A 20,531-nucleotide genomic window follows, 5' to 3' on the forward strand; every position below is an offset into this window, starting at 1 on the left:
GCTCACCGGAAGCACTTTCTCATCAAAACAAGATGGCGGCGCCCAGCAAACCGGCGGCCCGGTAGAAATTGTTCCACGGACCGGGACCGGTCCAGGGACCGGTGGTTGGGGACCCCTGTTTTAGAAAGTTATCCAACAAACTACTGTGCATTCTTCCAGGAAGGCATAGAGATATATAACAATATCATTTCTCATATGTTCTTATTTCAGTTTAGGAACATTCCCCAATCTGTGCCCAACTTCCAAACTTTTGATGCACCATTTATTTTTGCCTTAAATAAACTAAACAAGTCCAGGTATTACTACTTCACTTTGTTAGTCTTTCTCCAGCATACAGAATGCTACTGCTAATGAATTCCCTCGGCATACAGAGGAACATTGATTCAGACATTTGATTAGAGTTCTGAAGCTTGAAAATCTATTTCATTAAGAGAGTGGTAGGTTTTGTTCCTGCCTTTCAGCAGCTGTGCTCCAGATATGATGGAATAAAAAGTCTAAAGAAAGTTAGAAGTGCAATAAATAAATTCCAACTTTCTTAGCCTCAATTGGCAGACTCCCTGACTCTTCATCTGTTGGCACAATATGCCTTCCCTCATCTAAAAAGCCAAATTAGAATTTTGTTCATGCATGTTTCTATACTTTTTTTTTGAAAAATCAATTTTAAATTCTGGAGTGTGGGTGTTTGTGTGAATCTGTTAGTAGTAATTTAGAAATTCTTAACAGCATCTTGGATAACGTAAGCATCATCCATGGTTTAATGAACAGATATAATGGTAGAAGCTATAATCAATGAAACTGTAAACAGCTGGTATGGATTGTATATGGAACAACCTTGCAGATTCTATCTTGGGCCTTATTTGCTTTTCTTGGATTTTCAGATGAGCCAACATAATGTCCATAGCCATTTTCATCCTACATTCGCTCCAGTTATCTCCACTTTGCAGAATTTAGTCAGCAGTAAGAGATCATCTGCTGATCCTTCTCAGAGAAATTCAGGTATGAGAGATAACAAACAATTAACATCTCTGTGAAGTAGAATGGATATTCTGCTCTTGAGTTTGCTCAAGAAAATGACTGCACTTATCGAGATTGGTTATAATAAGAGAATCTTGCAGATTCTTCCCTCTTATAGTGCAGATAATTAAGGAGGCATCCAAATATTATCCTGTTTCTCAGAACTTAAAGAATGTTTTAGTCCCCTTTGCTGCCTGCCTATCTGTCTATATCCAGCCTTTATTATTTTTACAAATAACTCAAGGCGGTGAACATATCCTTCCTCCTCCTATTTTCCCTACAACAACCCTATGAGGTGGGTTGGTCTAAGAAAAGAGTGACTAGCCAGAGGTCACCCAGCTGGCTTTCATGCCGAAGGTGGGACTTGAACTCATAATCTTTGGCTTTCTAGCCTGGTACCTCAATCACTAGACCAAATTGGCTCTCAAACTATTGGCCTATTGACTATGAATTTAGGAAGTTGTAGACCATACATCTTGAAACCCTCAGTTTGGGGAAAGGAGCACAATATTTGTGATCATTTTGAAGTAACAAGTAGAGAACATAATATTATGATACCTTTCACCTTTAATTATTCTATATATTTATTTATTTTTTAGTTGGAGCAGACATAAGCCCAAGAACTGTGGAAATAACAAGGGTCAGTAATTTCTTCTTACTTAATATATTTAGCAAGAAAGAACAAAACCATGTTATTTTGTCCAGTGTGCAAACAATGGATTTATGTGGTCAAATCTATTTGCAATTATAGGGAAATAAATAAAAGAAATTATGGAATTATCTTGACCATAGTATCTCAGCTTTCCAATAGAGAATATATTATCTTGACCATGGTACCTCAGCTTTCCACTTGAGAATACAGGAATATCATATATAAATTTTAAAGATTTTAGTATTATATCATTGAAATCTAGTTTTGAAAATGACAGCGCTTTCAATAAATGCAAAAAAAGAGCTTTCTTTGTATGTGCTTAATAATGTCACTAAAACAATTTGAAATTTTGATAGACATGGAATTTTTGTACAAGGCATGGAAAATCAGATATCACATTGTGTCTTTGCTTAATTGCATTCCATGTGACACCAGATCCACAGGTTATATAAAAAAGTCATCTTATACGCCGGCAAATACGGTATTTGAAACTTGGGCAGAATAAGTGATTCTTATAGCCTTTTTTTTTTCTGTTAAGGGCCTGAACGATGCTCTTGGTATCAGTATTGCTGGTGGCAAGGGAAGTCCCTTGGCAGATATTCCGATCTTCATTGCTATGATTCAAGCCAATGGAGTGGCAGCACGCACACATAAACTACGAGTAAGTGAAAGAATAACTGATATGTGCATAAATACTAGCTCTATTTTCTTGCTGGTGTTGCTGTTCTTATTACCTCCAAAAATGTTTCTTTTTCCAACTTTGGAAGATGTTTCATTCATTTTGCTGCTAAAAAACATCATTTTTTGTCCACTGCCATGAATAACAGCAATTGTGGAAAATTGCATTTCAGTTGTACGATGTCTGCAATCAAGACAGTGAACTCATCTCATGTAGTTTCGTTTTTCAATCTGAATACAACATAGAAAAACAGGAACTTTATTTTCTTTTTCTTTTCAAATTCAGAAGATACTGGATGACTTGCAGGGAAAATAATAGCAGTTATGATTAACATCTTCACTTCACCAAGTACCCCTAGGAAAAAAGAGTGTTTCACATACTACCAGTAATCTCTTCTTCCATTTACAATGATTTCTCTTTGCGCCTAGATTGTAAAATAGGAGCAAGAGTTATTTTCTTTTCTTTTTTTTGCATTTTTATTTTATTTATACAAAAACATTGGCACCACATTTCCCTTTGATTTAGAAAATAGTTGCTGAAAACAGCTCACAAATTTCAGAAACAGATCAAAGAATTTTAAAAAGCACTATTAATAAAATAAGGATAACAAACCCAGAGTAACAATCAATCATGAATAACAGGTTTACAATACCGTAAAAATAAATCTTTTCAATGTCCAGTTGTTTATTTATTAAATTTATATTTCAACCATTTGGAGCAAGACGGTTCACATATGGACTACCAGCACTAAAATTTCCTTGCCTTAGAACAGTGGCCCCCAACCCTTTGGGCACCAAGGACCGGTTCCATGGAGAGAGGTTTTTCCCCCAGACCGGAGGGGGTGTGGTTTTGTGTGCTGCCTGCATCCTGCGGATGGGGCTTTGCTTGTTTGCGTGGTCCAGTTTCTGGCATGCCACGGCCCTGTGCCAGACCACGGACAAGGGGTTGGGGACCCCTGCCTTAGAAGATACATTAATCTTAGAGACAAATTCATGTGGCTGAAATACTTCTGGTGGGTTTTATAAATTGGACTGTTGTGTTTTTATAAATAAGAAACATGACTATGCAGCGCCACACTTGCAAAACAGATCAATCCCTCCAGTATCCCTGATGCTACCAATATTTCTTATTATGTTCTGTTTTTTTCCTCTCTCTTTTAGGTTGGTGATAGGATTGTCAGTATTAATGGGCAGCCTTTGGATGGTCTGTCTCATGCTGAGGTAGTAAATCTGCTGAAGAATGCCTATGGGACCATCATCCTGCAGGTATAATGATAAATTGAACAGACAACTGTGCAATGGTGTCAGTGGTTTCAGTGGTAATTTTAAATAATGGCCTGAGTGTGCCCAGCACTGGACATCACAAGGTGTTTACTGATGTCAGTTATGCAGGATGAACGAAAAATCTATTACGTTCAAAAGCATTTTATTCTTGCTCATATAACTATGGGAATGGTGGCTTGAAATCAAAAGAAAGGGAAGAAGCGGAGATGATTTTTTAAAAAAATCTCCACTTTTTAGCTTCTGTCACTTTTAAAACAAAAAACAGATTCCTCTCTGATTCTCACAGTGGATGAAAGAATGACTGCAAAAGGTGATGGATTTAGCAGAAATGGCTAAATTGACTGCTTTTATTAAAGAAAAAAACACAATTAAATTTTTTTCTACTTGACAACTGCTTTTGGACTTTGTGCTTGATTTTGGGTTTTGCTGATTAAGTAGGTTTGTTGTTAGAGAAATGATTAGTATATGTTGTCACATCAAAGTAAAAAGTTGAGGTTTTATGTTTCTACCTTATTCTATTGCACCAAAGGAGTTGGAAGTCAATGTTTTTCTTTTTCTTCTCCTCTTTACCCCGCACTTTTCTCTCTTTCCTTTTTCCTTCCTTATTTTCCTAATATTTTCCTTTTCTTTGTACTTTCTATCCATAAACTTTCCAGTTTATGGATACTTTCTATCCATAAACTAATTAAATCCTGTTGGAGACCAAAAAAAAATTAACCTGACTAAAAACAGATTCTTCTCTTTTATTATGGAACTTTGATGGAACTTTCTGTCCAGTTAACATCTACTTCAGAGGAAAAAGAGCAAAACAAATGGCTTTGTTAACTGTGGTGATGATTTTATAATATGACTCAGGTGCAATGCATGAACTGGAGGGTTTGTCTCTCATTTTAATTTAATTTGAGAAGGCAAAAATGAAAATGTGCTCTCTTCCTTTTCATAAATTGCAAGGTGGTTGTTTTATTAGTTGACCTATACAAATTGCTTAAAAGCAAGATATATTATCATAAATCCCAATATATCTTTTTGGGCTGTAATGATCATATACCTTGCCTTACACATTTTATATCTATTAAGGTCCACAGGACATTGGCAGGATTTTGGAAGACAGGTGCTTAACTTTCCTACTAGTATAGATCAGTGGTCTTTTACAGCTACTACCTCTTATACCAATACATTTTACAATTATTTATATTGAATATATTCAAAGCAAAAGTTGGCTGAGTCAAAAAGAGTCCATCTGTAGAAATCTGTGGGGAATCAGCTAAAAATGCAGAATCTGTATCTGGCAAGTAATACATTCTGAATGCAAATTGAAGATTTGATTTCTGCTATTGTCTAAGCTTAGGTAGTGAAATATTGATAGAGCTTGCTATGTCATCTCTGTAGTTCTGGATTTTTCATTTATTTTTGCTTAGGTTTTTACTATAACTATAATCATATCCAATCCTGGTGGACAGTACACGTAGTCATCAATTTAACAATAATTTATTTAGTGACCATTTCAAGTTAAAATGGCACGGAAAACAGTGACTTATGACTGATTTTCACACTGATATTTGCAGCATTCCTCATGGTCACATAATTTGGGCACTTGGCAAATGGCATATATTTATGGTGTCATGTGATCACCATTTGTAATCTTCCCAGCCAGCTTCTGACTAGGAAAGACAATGGAGGAATCCAGATTTGCTTAATAATCATATGATCCACTTAAAACTGCAATGATTTGCTTAACAAATGTGGCAAAAAAGGTCATAAAATGGGGCAAAATTCACTTAACACCTGCCTTGATTATCAATGGAGATTTTGGGCTCAATTGTAATTGTAAGTCAAGGACTGCCTGTGTATCTGAATCTAAAAGTTATATACAGGGGTGGGATTCTACTGGTTCGGATCAGCTGTCTCCAAACTGGTTGTTATACCGGTGGAATCCCACTCCTCAGATAGAAACTATCTGAGTTGAAAAAACATATTCAGTTTCCAATTCTAGTCGTGGAAATAAATCTGTCTAAACAATTGTGTGAATCAGCTTAGAAAAAAACATTCCCCCCTTCTCTCTTTTTTTTAAATTTTTTAAATTCATTTGGAAGTTTATCTTGTAGAATTTCTAAAATTAGTGTTACAGCCCAATCTTGAGGCAATTGTATCATTTCATTTTTTTGCCCTGCGATTTAATCTGTATACACATGTGTTTAGACTGAGTGGTAACCCATTTGCCTTTAGCAAAGGCAGTTGCTGTAATTGTGTATGGGCTGATTGTAATTTATTCTCTGGGTCTTGGATATGTGAGTGTTCGAGTTGTATTTTGTATGGTATATATTTTGCTTTTCTTTTATCCCCACATAGAGGAAGAATTGAATGCTGCTTAGAAGCAGTTTTGATTAGACCACATGCTATAAGCATTGTAAAAATAAATAAAATTGAAAATGCACAGATAAAGAGAAAAAAAGTAGAACTGAAAACAACAATGAATTTGAATACCTAACAATCTGGAGAAAGTCCTTATATGAGAAAGCCTAAAATACAGCATATCTAAAGCAGTGGTGGGATTCAATTATTTTTACTACCGGTACTGTGGGCGTGGCTTGGTGGGCGTGGCAGGGGAAGGATACTGTAAAATCTCCAGTCAGAAATGGTATGAAGGATACTGTAAAATCTTGCAGGCAGGTTTTCTGAACTACTCAAAATTTCCGCTGCCGGTTCTCCAGAACTGGTCAGAATCTGCTGAATATAAAACATATTTTAAAAAAATAAATTAAAAAGGCATGCTCTTCTAAAAACAAAATAATTGATTTTACTTGAGCATTTTCAGACACCAATCAATTAATCAGAATAGAGCTTGGAGATCTTCTAGTCCAACCCTCTGCTTAGCAGGAGACTTTATATCCGTGATGGCAAACCTATGGCAACATGCCACAGGTGGCACGCAGAGCCATTTGTGCCGGCATGCGAGCCGCAGGCAAACTTACCTCACTGTGCATTCGCGTGCGCGTGCCTCACAGCTGATTTTCGGATGGTTTGAGGCCTTTTCTGGCCTCCCAGAGGCTTGAAAAAAGCCTCTGCAGGCCAAATAATAGACCCGTTTCATCACTTCCTGTAATACCGGAAGTGACGCAGTGGGCCTATTCGGCCTGCAGAGGCTTTTTTCAAGCCTCTGGGAGGCCAAAAAAGGCCTCAAACCACCCAAAAATCAGCTGTGAGGTGCAGTGCAGATAAGGGGACGGGGGCGTGGGGGATTGCACGCGCATGCGCAGGGGGCGTGGGGGGGCACATTGCCTTCTGGGTGCTGGCACGCAAGTGCGTGAGTGCCAGCGCACACACAGTTTGGCACAGGAGTCCAAAAAAGGTAAGCCACCACTGCTCTATACCATTTCAGACAAGTGACTGTCCAGTCTCTTCTTAAAAACCTTCAGTGATGAAGCACCCACAACTTTTGACTGCAAGCTATTCCACTGATTAATTGTCCCCTTTGTTAGGAAGTTTCAATTCCAGGTTGCTTCTCTCCTTGATTAATTTCCATCCAATGTTTCTTGTCCTGCTGGTGCTTTGGAAATTAAGTTGATCCCCTGGCAGCCACTCAAATACTGGAATACTGGAATACCTCTATCATGTCCCTCTTAGTCCTTCTTTTCTCTGGACTAGCCAAATCCAAATGCTGCAACCATTCTTCATATGTTTTAGTCTCCAAGCCTTGAATTGTCTTAATTGCTCTTCTTTGCACTTTTTCCAAAGTCTTCAAACCATTTTTGCAATGCGGTGACCAAAACTGGTGTGGCCTTAGTAAGGATTTATAAAGTATTATAAACCAGCCTTGAGAGTAACACTTTGATGGAATTAAATATCCTAATAAAAATATTTTTTTTGAAAAGGAGAGCACACTGACATATTTTCTTACTTATTCCTTGTTCTATTTCAAAAGATCAATTTTGAAAGAAATGGAAGAAATATTGCAAATTGATTCCGAGGCTGCAGCAATTTGTAGCACAGTGTTTTTCAATATTAGCAATTTTAAGATGTGTGGACTTCAACTCCCAGAATTCTAAGCCAGCAGTTGAAGCTCATAAATTGCTCAAGTTTAGGCAATGAGAATCAGGTCAATAAATATTGTGTTTCTGCCCATGATATGTTCACTGTATGGAGCAGTGGTGAGCAACTATGGCCCCATTACTACCTGTAGATTTTAACTCCCAGAATTACTGAACCAGCATTGCTGACTCAGGAATTCTGGGAATTGAAGTCCACAGATCGTAAAGTTGCCCACCCCTGGCATGGCAAGTGGTGCCTGATCTGATATTTATAGAGTCTATTTGAAGTGGCTGCTAGATCCATATCAAGCAAGAACCACATCCAGTGAAAATTCAAGTGAAAAAAACTGAATGATTTTGGAGAGGAGACAAACTTTTGCTTTAGAGCAGATGACATGGGAATGTGCAGTTAAGTCAAATGATATAGTTAGCTGCTTTAAAATAATGTGGAAAATAACATTGACAGCCAAGGATAGAGCCAAATTCTACTATTATACAAATACTAATACAAATTGCTAATACTTATTTTTTTAAATAGTACATAGGCAGTAATATTTTAGCAATGCAGGGAACTCAATTTACTGGCTTATAAGATAAAAATAATACACCATCAGTTACATTAGCACTTCTAGAGAAGCAGATTGTTCAAGTTTTAAAATAATGTCTAGCTCCTGCAATATGTTTCTTACTTAAAAAACAATTAACTTAGAGAAATAAAATATGGATTTTGCTATCACACATTTTAAATTAAATAGATGAAAGCCTTAATCTATTACATGTATGGCTAATTTTTTTTAAGTATTAGTCGTTTTAACAGCTTGCCATATTCACACCGTCTGTATCAATCAATACCCAAATATGTCCGTAAAAATATGAATAGTATGTTGTGTTTAAATAACTGTGTGCTTTGCCTGAATTCATATCACAGAAGTGAATTCATTCTTTAAAATCTGATATTCATCACTGACACATCATTAAGTAATTCTATTATCAGCAAAATGACCTCATGATAAAATGGATAGGAAAGTTCAGATGACTGGAGATAGGGCTGTGGAAATGCTAATTGTCAGGATGCCTTGGGCAGATCCACAAAGAAATGTGTTAATGCTCTTTGCAAAGGAGGGATTAGGATCTCTGGGGAATATTTGATCCAGCCTGGCTGTTTGGGTGCTCCTAGATAATTGAATCAGCTGTTTGCAGTCCTGGCAATGAGATAAAGCAAAGCTTTTTGTGAGTTCTTGAACTTTGGTGTGCTTCCTCTGCTAATGACACACAAACACACAGAGATTATTGCCATTAAAAGCAAACAAACAACCAGGAACTATAAGCAGTTTTGCAGTGATTTCATTCTAACTGGAAAGTTGAGTTAAATTGACATATTGCCTGTATTTGAAGATAAAACTTACAGGAAGTACTTAACACTTACAATTAACTTTGAGGCTTAAAAGAGCCATCTGTGGGCTGAACTTTTTGCTCCCCCAGGTCCAATTTGCGTGGCTGAATCAGTTCTTTAAAGGAGTAACTGCATAAACATGTTCTTGGTTCACTTATTAATCCGTCAGTGGTTCACTTGATCCTTAAGCAAGCTACATTGCAAGCAAGCTAACTTCTCATTGGTCCATTAATATATCCATCAAATATAGCCCATTGCTAGAATTTTTCTAACAGTAGTAATTGTTGATACTTGTTACTTCTTCTATTACACTATAGGTAGTGGCTGATACCAACATCAGTGCCATTGCCAGCCAGATAGAGAATATGACTTCCAGCACTAACTTTACTCCACCCACTGAGCATCATTCTGAATACCCAGAGTAAGTACACACATTTGTTGATAATCTGATAGATGAAATAACAGATTCATGTTCAAAATAAGGCTTGTGCCATATTGATGGGGAAGTATGGTGAATAATGAAAATGCTGTTATGAAGATAGTGTCAAACCCTAAATTGACATATGTGTAGCCATTTTAGTTAGGCTCAGTATATATTCTTTTTACTTTCTCTGTGGTAGTAATGGGGGGAAGGGTTTCAGGCTTGACACATTCCTAAGGGTGGAGGAGTGGAGATAAAGAGAGATGTTTTGGCTAGGTGATCTTTCTTCCCATGGGAAACGAGCTGTCCTTGCTGGGGCCCCTTGAGGTGGAGATTTATGACATCAAGCAACGTTGAATTACTTCTGTTGGAGAATGTGACTTTTGGGGGTTGTTTCTAACTTCTAATATTGTGGGGTAATTCCGGGTTGTGTCAGATCCGGAATTACCATGGACTTTGCCAATTTGATGCTTTCCTAAATAAAAGAAATGGTCTTGGAAGATGGACTTTGATTTATTCTTTTTAAATAGATTTCATCATTTGGAAACCTGTCAGATAGACTGATAGACAGATGTATATTGATTATTATTTTTGCAAGACTTTGGATTTTGTGTATTACATTAGATTAGGGATGAGCAATTAATTTTCCCAAAAGAAAGAATTTTCCCACATAAGAAACTGGGACTATTGTGGAGTGCTCCTACCCTGCCCCCATCAATGTCACCCCGCCACCTGCCAGTGCTGACCTGCCCTCCCCCCACTGATGCCCCCCTCCAATGCTGCCGCTGGACAAAAACAGCCTGAGGGCCAAATGTTGCCCGCAGTCTATGTACAGGTCTGCATTAGTATCTTCTACACTGTCAGATTATTTCAGTTTTCTGCTGTTTCTCAACTTTGAGAATGAATCTTTTTCCTTGTCTATTGTAGGGTCGGCGATTATTCATATGATTCAAGTCCTATATAAACTCTACCAAGAGCTGAGTCCTGTATAAACTCTACCCAGTGCAGATTTATATTGAACATGTATTGTGTAATTCTGCTTCTCTTAAGTTTGACAGATATTTGGACATAGAAGCAGCCCTCAATCATTCTCCCTGTGCGTCAGAATATATGGTGGTCCAAATACAAGTCATGGCTATTAGTTCATAAATTGGAATCAGGCATGCTTTCCATATTTCTAATTTCTGTCCCCCATATCCATTTTGTAGCATTTGTAGAAAGTTTTTATGGTCCTCTCTCCTGATAGTTAATGTAAATATTTCTGCTTTCAAGCTTCTAATTTCAGATAATGTTTCCAAGAGCACAAAATATACTACAGTGGGTTTTTCAGACTGCTGGAAAAAAATTGTTTTCATTCTTTTGACTGATCAAAAGAACAAGCAGATCTTCTGAGGTTGGGTGGGTTTTCCCCCACTGACATGTTGTCATGTTTATTATCCTTCTGCCTGGTTGTGTTTTCGCTTGAGATGATTTATGACAACTGCAATGATCTTATGTGAGAGAAATTAAATGTGGAATCTTCCCAAAAATGTCTTGATAAATGCTCTACGAACTTCTTTTTAAAAATTAAGCTGAATGCGGCACACAGGCATATATTGCTCTAGTATATTGAATTAATTCTTGCATATATTCATTTGAAATACATCTTTCTTCAAGAGACTTGGCAATCTTTTGCCAAGTACTTTCTTATTTAATTGATTTGTCTAGAGCAGGGCTGTCCAACCTTGGCAACTTTTAAGACCTGTGGACTTCAACTCCCAGAATTCCCCAGCCAGCAATTTTGGCTGAAGAATTCTGGGAGTTGAAGTCAACAGGTCTTAAAAGTTACCAAGGTTGGACACCCTGGTGTAGAAGAAGAGAATTGTTCCGATTCTTAGTTTCCTGTAGTCAGATGCCTGTCAAAGCTTCAGGAACAGCAGTTGCTGAGCTCTTATTTCTTATTGCTGCTTCATTTAGGCACAAAGCCAATGGAGATTGTCCTTGTTACCATCTTTATAGTTAAATAAACATAAAAACCTATCTCTACATCTATGTTGCAGGAATGTATTACTGTAAATATGGTCATGTCACTCAAGTTGTTTACTCTAGTGGCAGTAATTCCCAAATAGCATGCACCATTATTAAGTTGGGTAAGAAGGCTGAAGCCACTCCATTCCAGGCAGAGCATTAGCTTGTTGCTGCATCCTGAGTGGAATGATTCTGTCTGTGTAGAACCAAGCAGACATATTTATGCCCATCACAGACAGAGAAAGACAGTGATGAAGGGAATACTGGGGACACAGCTGTCTCCCCACTTGATTGTGTGCAGAACATGTTTCTCCATGTAGCTTGCCATCTGTCAAGCTCCAAAAAAACCCAAAATACATGATGTGATTCTCCCAAACAGATTTTTTTCACTGTTACTCACCCATAAGTAGAAGTCTTGCCAAACTAAAGCAACGTATCCCCCCCACCAAAGCATTTACTCTGGAATTATTAAGGAGTAACCATCTTCATTCTCTTTCTCTCACACAAACTATCTGAACTGAGTTGTCTTTTGCATCTCTGAAATGCACACCCTCCCTCCTGAGAGTTCAGACTACATTCCATCACATCATCCTTTCAAGGGAATTAATCCTGACCTAGGATGCCACCCAGCCTGCTTAGATCTAATTCCACATCTCTCTTAACTGGTTCTCCGCCTCAACTAACTCTGTCTTCTCCAGACTTCCTTGTACTCCCAACAGATCTGAAGGGCATCTGGCCAGGAAAAAAAAGGAAGTAGGTGAATTATGCTAAAGGTTTCTGCCAAAAACAATTACCTTACAAACCAAGGTTTCAAGCAAATTAGAAAATGCAGGTATTCCTGGTCTGTAGTGTTTAGTGCTATGCATTCTTTGTGTCATGAATTCTTACAGCATAAATAGCTGCAGAGATCAGTAACCTGCAGTGTTTTCAGTTATGGGAAATGTTATATTTACTAATTTCAGCTGCTGAAAATAAAAACAGAGGAGTATTGGAGAATGTAAGGGAATTGACCAGCATTATTGCAAGCACATAGCAAATTCCTGGTGAATAAGACTTGTGGACTTCAACTTCCAGAGTTGAAGTTCACAAGTCTTAAAGTGGCCAAGGTTGGAAACCCTTGAGCTATTGTGATGCTGTTTTTCCTCATATTAAGTAAGCACTGTATTGATGGGTATTTGATGTCTTTTTCAGAGCACCTCAGCCTAAAATCATTGTGTTGGAGAAAGGATCGGATGGATTGGGCTTTAGCATTGTAGGAGGCTTCGGAAGCCCACAAGGAGACCTCCCTATATATGTCAAGACCATTTTTGCCAAGGTACTCCAAAATGTTACTCTGTAGTGGCCCTTTGCACTGATATTCAATTTGACTTACTCTTTTCATGAGGAACATGAGAAAAACGTTAGATTGTTTTTTGTATTTTACAATAATATATAGAAAACTGAAACAATTTCCATAATCTTCCTTGAATTTTTTTGTGTGTGTGTCAGTAGTTTAATCGAAGTGAATATTATCCTTAAATTGATTATCAGCTTTTGGGACAAAATACTGGGCCCTCTGGGTCTGTTTATATTCTAAATATTGGGCACATTCCTCTACACCAAGGGTCTCCAACCTTGGCAACTTGAAGCAAAGATGGCTGAGGAATTCTGGGAGTTGAAGTCTTCAAGTTGCCAAGGTTGGAGGCCCCTCCTCTACACTATTAAAAGCTTCACTTAAAGGGCCATGCTACGTGTGGAAATATTGTGCAAATTTTAAGAAACCATTTCAGAACAAATTAGTTCAGACTGGAGCTGGAACATGTGGTGATATCACTGTTAATCTTTACCACTGAAATATTTTGACCCTCCATAGGTTGTTATTTATTCAGTCAGGAAATATCCCGCATTATTTTAGTACAAACCATATATATAAATTATATATCATATTCCTAATCAGTTTACTTGCCTGTCCAATAGGACTCTGAAAAATTGACATTTCTATCTTCCTTTCTTAATACAAAGAGTAAAATAATAAAACAGTATAACAAAATAACATATTGTAACTCATTAAAATATACAAGTTACATAAATGAATAGGCATTATGAAGAAAACAAATGTCACTAAAAAAACCTGCCAAACATTCAAGTAAAAGCTAGGATAGGGACTACTTACTTATGTCATGGAAAATCAGGCAGAGGCCTAGTATGATCTTACAAGAAAACTCCATATACTATAGATAATCCTCAATTTACCTAACTCTGTCTTCTCCAGACTTCTTTGTACTCCCAACAGATCTGAAGGGCATCTGGCCAGAAAAAAAAAAAGGAAGTAGGTGAATTATGCTAAGGTTTCTGCCAAAAACAATTACCTTACAAACCAAGGTTTCAAGCAAATTAGAAAACGAATCCTCAATCATAATTAACACCAGAATTTCTGTTGTTAAGCAACCAATTTCTGTGGTTAAGTGAGTCACATCTAATTTTATGATAGTTTCTGCCACCATTGTTAAGTGAATCTCTGCAATTGTTAAGTGAACCACAAGGTCCTTAAGTGAATCCACTCCCCCCTCCCAGTGATTTTGTTTGTTGGAAACCATCTTGAAAGGTCATGAATGGCAATCACATGACCCTGGCACATTGCAACCATGTAAATGCATGCCGGCTGCCAAGTGCCCAAATTTTGATCAGGAGATCATGGACATGCTACAACAGTCATAAGTGCAAGGACCAGTTGTAATTCACATTTTTTCAGTGACATTGTAACTCTGTATTCCAAAGAGGTTGCAACTGGTTATATTGCCTCATCCCCCAAAACACTGTGCTTTGAATGAATTTACAATGAGCAATGAACATTAATGGAGCAAATCATGTTAATTTAATGCAGTTTATTTAAAATATCTTAAATTCCAAATGAACCAAAGACAACCAAGTAAGTTAATATGATACAAAGATCATAATCAAAAGCCTTTTAGTATCTCTTGGCTTCTTCCTTCTGGTGGACATGTTTTTGCTATTTTATTGCAAGTATAATTAAGGGCTGTGCATTTATTAATATGTTTACCTTTGCCATGGTATACAATGTACATTAAAAATGGAAATAGGGTCTTTTCCAATACTGATGTGTCTTAACAAAAATTATGAGATATGGGATAATAAAAGTGAATTGGAAAAGAAAAAGGATAACAGTAGAATCTGGGCAGTCCAAAAATATTTAGCTGTTATGTCAGGTATTTATTTAATTCCATAAAATTAAAAATAAGTATGGTCAATGAATATTCTCAGCCATCTAGTTTGAGTTGTCTGGAACTTTTGTCATGGCAACTGGCGTTCTTTTCTTTGTTGGTATGAAATGATTTTGATACTTATCCAAGTAGCTTCTTCAAGAAAAGAAGTCCAATTGCCATGATTCAAATTCTAGAAAAATAAGTAGTGATTTCCATAGAGAAGATTTTTTGTTGTTGAAGGATGTGCCTGTGAAAGGCTAACCATCAGTGTCTTGAGCTCACCCAGTTGATGCTTTTGTTACTTTTTAAAGAAAAGAATTGTGGGACAGTTTACACCATCTGTTCCCAGTTTCAGTACACAATGTATATGTGAGCCTCGGTGATTAGATCCATGCGTGCCACTGTATCACTTTCTGTGAGGGAGATAATCTTGTCAAAATTGCTAAGTTAGCTAAACAGTATAAATTTGACTATAACAAGGAAAAGTTTTGTCTGAGGAGAAGCTTTCTCAACCAAGAACCCTCCAATTTAGCCTTTCCCATTTAGTATCACATGATCTAGCGCTAAATTAATCCTACTGGCTTGGCATTTTGTTGGAACTGTAATTCCAGTATGTCCCCAATGGTTGAAGAATGGTCATCCTATGGCTGCTCTGTGCTCTCCGTGTTTGCTTCAATTGGTTATCTACAATTTTAGTCCCAAAACATTGCTTGGCTGATGATGTGCATTGTTTCTGATCTGTTTTGTTTCCTTTTTTTCTAGGGAGCAGCTGCAGATGATGGCAGACTGAAGCGTGGTGACCAGATTTTAGCTGTTAATGGACAGTCTCTGGAAGGGGTGACTCATGAGCAAGCCGTAGCTATTCTGAAGCACCAAAAGGGAGAAGTGACATTAACAGTGTTGCCATGAGCTTTGCTGCAAAGGCAATTTGGGCTGGATGCAATTATTTCTGAGCATTGCTAGAGCTGCTATAAAATGATCTACAATCCTTGTCAGATGGCAACCCAACTCCAGCTAAAATTAGCACATATTATTAAGAATGTTGCTATGCAGCTATGGCCATTGTAGTGGTCCATTATGTCTTGTCATTGAAGCTATTTGTGAAAGCCTTAATCCTACATCTCATCCCTCCTACGTTCTCTTGAATGGGCTTTTGATTCCTTCTTTTGTCCATAATTATCATCTCTTAGTAGGAAATGTAATCAGGATACTAAAATTAGCATATATACAAGAAAGAATGTGGCCGTTTGTTGGTTCCCATCTAATGAACAGATAGAAATACTGATTGACTTTTCGTCTTGTTCATGGTTTGATTGTCAAACTTTTTATCCGTGCCAGAAAACATTAAAATGTAATTCAATTACAGCTTTTTTTGAATAATGAAATATCAAATTCTCCGGTGGGAAATTAATTGCATAAGAATTTCTAATGATGAAGTGCCAATCCTTCTGTCTAATCTCTCTAGATAAATATATGTTAATTAGTTATAACCATGACAAGTAAAATTTAAGCTTCTCCATACTCATTTTCTGGTTTTGGAAAATCCTGTGATAGTTTGGCAAGAATCTTTAGAGGTTCCTATCTCTGGACAGCTGGTTAAATAGTGGAAATAATTTGTACCGTGTGAAGCAGGGGTGGGGAGCAATGATCCTTTTATTTATTTGTGGGCTTCAGGTCCCAGAATTCCTAAGCCATGCTGGCTCAGGAATTCTGGTAGTTGGAAGTCCAGAAGTTATAAAGGGGCCATGTTTCCCCACCTCTGATGTAAGGCTTAACTCCACTGAAATGAATGAAAGTGAGCCTTAATTTCGAATTAGGGCTACTTGTTATTTATAGTGATAATATAACGAATTGTAAACACGATCTTCCAATCTCATGATCAAATTTTGACATATATGTCTCAATAATAAATAAAATGGCAATTTTCGATTTAAAATCCTGCAGCTTCTGTAAAATATGTTTACTGTTATGTTGTAATTAGAATGCAATAAGATCATCATCTTGTTTAAAATAAAGTATGTCTCTTAACTCTGCCAAGGTGAATAAGTGGTGGTCAAAAAAGAAGTGGCAATGTCTTGTTAAGAATAATGTCTGTGTTTTCATATTCTGTCTTTGGATCTAGTGAATCACGAAGTGCATTAAGCTATTGGAATATAGCAATAGCTGTGCATATTCCATGAATAGTGCCTGAAAGCAGATTAAAATGATTTTAAAAGGTTTCTACTCAATGTCCAAATAATATTTATATGAAATGCAAGTGAAAATGGCCCCAAAGAAAACTCACTAATTCTTTTTAAGACTTGAGGGCATTTGATATTGTCAGGTTATACTTACACTGGATATTCATGATTAACTTGAAGGTATACAAGATGTTAATTTGTTTAAGAATTGAGACCCAAAATCCAATGATCAGCCAAGAATGTATATTTTAAATGGATATAATCATTCTTTTAGCTGATATGCAAACAGTGGAGCTTCTTTTCACAGGTTTCTGATGAAGGGGAAGTTGGGCTTACATGCTAAAATAATGTGCATGTTTTCTGGCTCAGATGGGAGATCACCTCATTGTTGCTTATAATTTATACTTTTTATGTGTTTCATATAGTGCTATAAAAAAAAAAACAAAAAAAATACCCCCAAACAAACTTCATTGTAACCTGCAGATAAATTGATGATGATGTGGGGAAGTCAGTGCTATATGTAAACATTCGAAAGCACAATCTGGTTGGAGGTTTTCCATCTGTCACAGTGGGAATGACTTAAGTGGGAATGACTTAAGTGGGAATGACTTAAGTGTGTATAGTAAACCACCCAGTTGATTGTGCCTCAGTTGTTTAAGCAGAAATCTTTGTCTTTCGGAGAGTTTATGGGTTTTTTGGTTTTGATAATGCTGCTAATTTCTACGAGGGGCGGTGATACCTACTGTATGTTTGTGTATAAAATAAAATGTTTTATGAATTCCAAAGATTCTTAATAAAGTTCACTTGCATAAATAATGGTGGCATGGTGGGAAGGAATTAACATTGCACCCATTTCATGGAAACATAACTATGATATTACAGATTATTTTGGTCTTTGCCAGCAAATAAACTTTTAACATGACTAGGGAAAGCATGGCGCAACTTTTGTATTGCCCAGACTTAAGCAAAAAAAGTCATGGGAAACTTGCTGATTCTACTCAATTATTAATGAAAAGACTAAGCCATTTAGTGATATTGTCCAGACATGTTTTAGAAGAGAAGAATGTACATCCTGGAAAATGGTCCATCCATTGTATTTGACCCTAAATTATAATACAGGACTAAAAGTATTAAAAATGACAGCCATTTGCAAAAATAGGGGAAACAAGTCAATATTGTTAGTGATTAAAATTTTGTGGAGGATGATCATAAATATTACTTACTAGAAATAGTGGGCAGTGCTAATATATAGGCAATATTTTCCTGAGGTTTAGCTTAAAAAACAGAGAGGGTAATTTCACTTCTCTTTATGTTGAGAACATAAAGTTTGAATCAACTTACAAATTTTTATCTGACTATCTGTGTGTGGGTGTTCCATTATACTGAAGTTCGCATCAGTGCAGTACACCTCTCATTGCTTTTTTTTCAGAGTAATACATTTAAAATAGGTAAGAATAAAAGACTTAGATCTAGCTCTGAATCATTTTTCCTTTGAATTCAAAATGGCTCTAAACAACAAGGCTGGACTCCATACCTGCCGTATTATTGGCTAACATGCTTGTCAAATGTTGGCTATAGAAATTCTTTTTTTAAGAGTATCATTATTCATGGGCTGAGCAGAAGCAAAATCATAGCTGTTTCTTTTTAGTTATGTTCACTTATGTAGCTGTTTCAATTACCCTTTTACCGAAACTTCTCATTAAAAAAAAATCTTAGAAAACATGTTCCTTCATTTTGTGTACCTTCTTAGTATGTGGACAATTAAACGATAATTAAATCCAACACTGCTGTGAGCTGCTATGCAAAAGGCAGGCTATAAATCCAAGAAAATAAATGCAAAATAAAATAAAATGCGTGTGGGAGTCATTTCTAAAAACAAGTTGAAGAAAGAGGAGGGAATAAAGATTTTAACTGACACTGTGGCAGCATTTTAAATGCTGAAGGGCAAGCTATCTATTTCTTGAATGTATACATAAAAGATACATTGAACTTAATAGAAAAGAACAGGCTTTTTTCTCCTATATGCTTAATTTGAGTGATAGGCAAACTCTAGCCCATTTATTCAAGTAACTTAATAAACCAAAGTTTATATTCTGCCAACTATGTATCCAACGTGATCCTCTTGCAAGTAATCAGCAATTCAGATTTCTGCTTTTCACAGAGACGTACAATCAGCATGTGCAGCCCTCTCAAATCTCAAAGCTGCTAGTTCAGTTTTCCTTCACTGTCTATAAAAGTGGACAGATGTATTATTGTTCTGTTCGGACAAAAGAACTGTTTATCCTGTTTAAAAAGGATAATTGGGAAAATAAAAACTAGCATGTAAAACCATTTTAGTATAAATCATATATAACCTAATACATTAAAGCGGAGGAGGATGCAACCTTTACAACTTTAAGACTTGTGAACTTATTTTCCCAGAATTTCCCAGTTAGCATAGGAATTCTGGGAGTTGATCAGTGGTGGTATTCTATCAGTTCGGCCCAGTTCACCTGAACCGGTAGCTCCAAGGATCATCTGTGAGTGAACTGGTTCACTCCAATGATCAGCTTCTGGGCCTTCCCGCCTGCCCCGGCTCTATACTGACCTTAATTTCCTGGTTTTGAAGCTCAGCTGCTTTGCACGGCACAGTGGATTGCCGTGCATGAGCTGTTGAGGACACAGGGAGAGTGCAGGATTGCAGGAGGTCAGTAGCAAACCCTCTACACGCACAGCGGAAGTGCCCACGCAAAATGCACCCATCTATCCACGCCCACAGAACCGGTGGTAAAAAAAATGTGAATCCCACCACTGGAGTTGATGTCCACAAGATTAGATGTTCCTGTGTTAAACTCTTTGATCCTGGCAGAAACCAGAGTCCAGGACCTAAATGTCTCATTATTCTGGCTCTAGTTTGGCAAAAGTTAAGCAATGGAAGGGCTGGCAATCCTCACGGCTATCTAGTTCATTTGCATTTTTCCTCCAGCAACTTTGACGCCTATTTTTTTCATTAAGAAATGGAGTCAGCTTGTATATTTTTGAAGTGAAGTACCTTTGAGGTAGGTTTTGGAACAATGGGATTAATTAAATATAAAGATTCCCACTGACTTTGGATTTAGCTTCCCTGGAGATGTTGTTAAAAATACCATCAAAATCGTTATTGATGATCTATTAGCCTATTAGCTTACCACTTTCATTTTGACTTGCCCAGCTGCCTTTCAAATGACCATGATCAAGTTTCAGTAGATGGTTGTATTTCCTAGGAAATTCTGTTGGAAAGGCAAGCAGAGGGTAACTTGCTTCCATTATACGTGGAGGCATCTGCCCATGTTGGCCCATTCAAGGGAAGGGGATCTGGCCTATTATAAACCAAATATTTATGGGGAAGAATGGATGAAGATTGTAGGGGGCCAGGTTTGCCCATGGGGGCAGAGTATGTAAAGTCATGGCTTGCACATTCCCTAAGATCAATATTTTTTTGAGAGTAGGGGTTTTAAGGAGAGGGTAGCAGGTGACCGGAGCAAGGTCAGGCCTAGTTAGTATTTGGATGCAGTGAAACAGTTGAAGGGGGGGAACATACTTGGAATGGCAAATGGAATTGTTGCTGAAGGTATTCTTTAAAACTCAATTCCGAAAAAGATAAGAGATGAGGGAGTTAGCGGCAGGAAGTGGAACTGGTGGGAACCATGTGC

The 20,531-nt window shown here is 37.2% G+C and overlaps 1 protein-coding gene across 1 annotated transcript in view; it reads left to right on the forward strand.

Annotated features, from left to right (window-relative positions):
- Positions 1-18,572, forward strand: part of PATJ (PATJ crumbs cell polarity complex component) — a 165,981-nt gene extending 147,409 nt beyond the window's left edge. Inside the window, exons 39-45 of the mRNA XM_087960374.1 lie at positions 879-996; positions 1,614-1,654; positions 2,205-2,327; positions 3,506-3,610; positions 9,367-9,470; positions 12,669-12,792; positions 15,443-18,572. Of these exons, the coding sequence (XP_087816500.1) occupies positions 879-996; positions 1,614-1,654; positions 2,205-2,327; positions 3,506-3,610; positions 9,367-9,470; positions 12,669-12,792; positions 15,443-15,589 (762 nt within the window). The 3' untranslated portion in view covers positions 15,590-18,572. The remainder of the gene's footprint in view (positions 1-878; positions 997-1,613; positions 1,655-2,204; positions 2,328-3,505; positions 3,611-9,366; positions 9,471-12,668; positions 12,793-15,442) is intronic.
- Positions 18,573-20,531: the final 1,959 nt, after the last annotated feature.

Source organism: Notechis scutatus, chromosome 3 (genome assembly GCF_049901735.1).
Source record: "Notechis scutatus isolate UNSWTSFEM ecotype Mainland chromosome 3, rNotScu1.2, whole genome shotgun sequence".
Lineage (NCBI taxonomy): Eukaryota > Metazoa > Chordata > Lepidosauria > Squamata > Elapidae > Notechis > Notechis scutatus.